Here is a 3,030-nt window from a genome sequence, read left to right on the forward strand (position 1 = left end):
ATTTGATCCGAAATCGACATTTTTTTGACATTTCGTTCGAAAATGACACTTTTGCATGGAAAATGATCGAAATAGTTATATTTTAAGGTCAAAAATGCTATGAAAATAGGGTCCATTGAAATTTTGGTTAAACATTAAGCGGGAGGTAAACTTAATTGCTGCGGAGCGGAAAAGTTTGGATTACGTATGTAATTCGTTTTATTTTGATCTACATTTCTATGCTCGGATTGCATATGATCAGCATATTTAAATGGCTAGAATTTAATATGTTTGGCGAAGTCTTCATACGAACAGCAGAGTGTGTATCCAGCTGATACGTTTTCATTATTGAATTTGTAGCCGAACTCATCGCAGACACTGTTACACAACGTTGAAAAGCGTTTTATCTCCTTTTCATCCATGTCTGTGTCGTTGGATGTGAAGAATGCTATGGTGGCTTGCGTTTTGGCATGGGTAACTAATTTCCAAACTACCAAAGGAACTTCAATTTTCTGATTGACAAGGTCCAAATAGACATTTTTCATTTCGCCCTTCTTAGTTTTCTTCTTTAAAATTCCATAAACGCCGGTATGAATGTGCATTGTTTCTTTCATTTCGATCGATAATGAACGCCCATATGCTTCTACTTTTGCCCAGTTCTGAAATATTCGATTCAACAGAAATTAATTTTTTTTTTCGCAAAAAAAACCATATTTTTCGTAATTTGAAAGAAAAAAGGTCGAAAATATATTCTCACCTGGCCATTCATCGATTGCATTCCTGGTGAAATTGATAAAATAGAGAAATTATAAAAGTGAAAATTGCACAGAAAATGGACAAAAAAATCATTATTCTATATTTTCCTCACCTGGAAAGCAATTTTGGAAGAAGTAAGTCAATTTCTGATCTTTGACTTGCATGAAATCAGCATGAGGCGTCAAGTGGTTGCGTGATAAGTAAATTCCCATTTTATAATCGGCATTTGTAAATGGTATGAATACCGCATTGAAAGCTTCCGTTTGATTTTCTGCACTATACAATTCGGTCACTTTTGTCGGTTTCCATCCAGCCAATGTGTATTTTTCTTTGAAACTAATATGACTGGAGTGTTCCGGTTCTGCAAATGTGATATAAATATTCTTTTCAAAATTTGCATATCCATTTTTTTTTGGTTCAAATAAATATATACCTTGTTGTCCCGAAAGACTGATCGTGTGCGTGCTGTAAATGGCACTGGCCGTTGCATCGTTAAAACAAACTGAATACAAAATGGTTCCCTCATCAGATTTCCTATTGAATTTTTTGTATTAATACGATGAAACAAATGAAATCTTCAATTTTGACTCACACAACGTATAAGCTGCCAAGGCCATGAGCACAACTTTCACCGGTCATTTTCAAATTGGGATCTTCTTTTTGAGCGAATTTCGGTACTTCTTTCATCAGTTTGTTTGCATAGTTTTGTGCGTCGACACCCTTTCGTTCGGGAGTGTTTGGGAATTTTATGTCGAACAGCATGGACTTCGCTGGATTGCGATGGTGAAGATCGAATACAGGATTCTTAGCTTTTTCTGGGCTCCCTAAAATTGGACGTGTTCCTGGAGGGGGGGTAGAACTGGAACTCCCCCCTCCTCCTTGCACACGTCTGCTCAGAACTATAGCAATCACCAAACACAAAAAATAAAATGATACCAATTTTGGAAAAATTCTCTCAAGTCCTGCCATTGCGATCGAATAAAACTCAAATGCGAACCGAACTTTGGAATAAATGATCACTGAATAATGTTTTGATCCTAGTAACATGGCCCTATATACCATTCATATCGCGAGCAATTTCTAATAACGTTTACACACAATTTGCATCTTTATTTCATTTTGTCTTAATTATAACCCATATGAATGTAATTTGGACGAAATTAAAATGCAAAATAGTAGCGAAACTAGTGGTATACGTTGTAAACAAATGAATTTACACAAGGACACGTAATAGTCTCATTTTGCCGAAATAAAAATTTTCATTTTAAAGCAATCATGAATGTAAGTTTTGTTCGTGTGTAATTACATTGCACCCAAGCAAACGAAACTCATTATCAACAATAATATCGACAGTATTGACGCAACACTGTATTCGATCAAAACAATGGAAAAAATGAATTTTTTTTACGATAATTTATTCATTTACAATCCAAGGGACATTTTTATCAAATGAATTGAAATGAAACAATTAGTTTTTTTCCATACGCAAGCGTTTTCTCAGTATGGTCCGCAAAATTAAAAAAACAATTCTGCCACGAACCAGTTTCTATTTTGAATCTAACATTTTGTTTTTTTTTTTTTTAATTATGGAAACTCCAATATATCATATAAAACCGTAATTTTCTCTCATACAACTCAATTGAAAATGGAAGAAAAACAATTTTTTTTAAATACGGGTTTAACCCTCTAGTTCGTAAGACCGCCAAAAGGCGGGGTGCACAAAATAGCCCATAATTTGCGTATCATGTTATAGATGGTCGAAAATATGGTAGCGTTGCATTGGATAGGCCTTTAGGTTCAAATTGACATATAAATTTTATAATATATGTCAAGCCGGGGCCGAGTTATGGGCCCTCAAAAGTGAAATTTTGTGCAATTATGAGAAAAAAATATTTTCTGAATTCACATTTTTTTCGGGTAAGCTCTAAATACTTTTAAAACTATTTTCAGTAGTCGTTGATTTTTTTGCAGGTAAATTAGGAGGTATTCATTTGATTTTGATCATTATTGCATCATTTTTATATTTGGTTACAATTTGGGGCCGCAATATAGCGGGCCCGCCAAAAAGCGGTCTTGCGAGTACAGGAAAGAAGAAATTTACACTTCGCAAGACCGTCTTTTGGCGATTTTCATAATATTTCTTCATTTCAAATTGAAATATGTAGATCAAAAGTACCACTTCTAACATACCGTTGGAAAGGGTACATCCGAGACTATCGTCTGGGATATTTTCATTAAATTCCAGTGTAGGGTTGCCCAGAAATAGGTCTAGAAAATTGAGTCTTTCTCAGTTTT

General features: G+C 34.6%; 1 protein-coding gene across 1 annotated transcript; it reads right to left on the minus strand.

The window, feature by feature from the left end:
* Positions 1-254: 254 nt before the first annotated feature.
* On the minus strand, positions 255-1,738 carry LOC129573861 (uncharacterized). The gene is made up of 5 exons (XM_055454992.1): positions 1,328-1,738; positions 1,169-1,269; positions 848-1,096; positions 737-759; positions 255-638 (listed from the first exon to the last, which is right to left on the minus strand). The coding sequence occupies exons 1-5, from the start codon at positions 1,702-1,704 to the stop codon at positions 255-257; spliced, it is 1,134 nt and encodes a 377-aa protein (XP_055310967.1). The 5' UTR covers positions 1,705-1,738.
* Between the last annotated feature and the right edge of the window lie 1,292 nt (positions 1,739-3,030).

This window comes from Sitodiplosis mosellana, unplaced genomic scaffold (assembly GCF_009176505.1).
Source record: "Sitodiplosis mosellana isolate CC-2019 unplaced genomic scaffold, AAFC_SMos_1.0 Smas_scaffold_6141, whole genome shotgun sequence".
NCBI lineage: Eukaryota > Metazoa > Arthropoda > Insecta > Diptera > Cecidomyiidae > Sitodiplosis > Sitodiplosis mosellana.

Coding starts and splice junctions, on each gene's coding strand:
- LOC129573861 (XM_055454992.1), bottom strand. CDS start 1,704: ATGGCAGGACTTGAGAGAATTTTTCCAAAATTGGTATCATTTTATTTT. Junction 1,270..1,327: donor CTTGGCAGCTTATACGTTGT/GTGAGTCAAAAT, acceptor AAAATTCAATAG/GAAATCTGATGAGGGAACCA. Junction 760..847: donor CTTCCAAAATTGCTTTCCAG/GTGAGGAAAATA, acceptor CAATTTCACCAG/GAATGCAATCGATGAATGGC.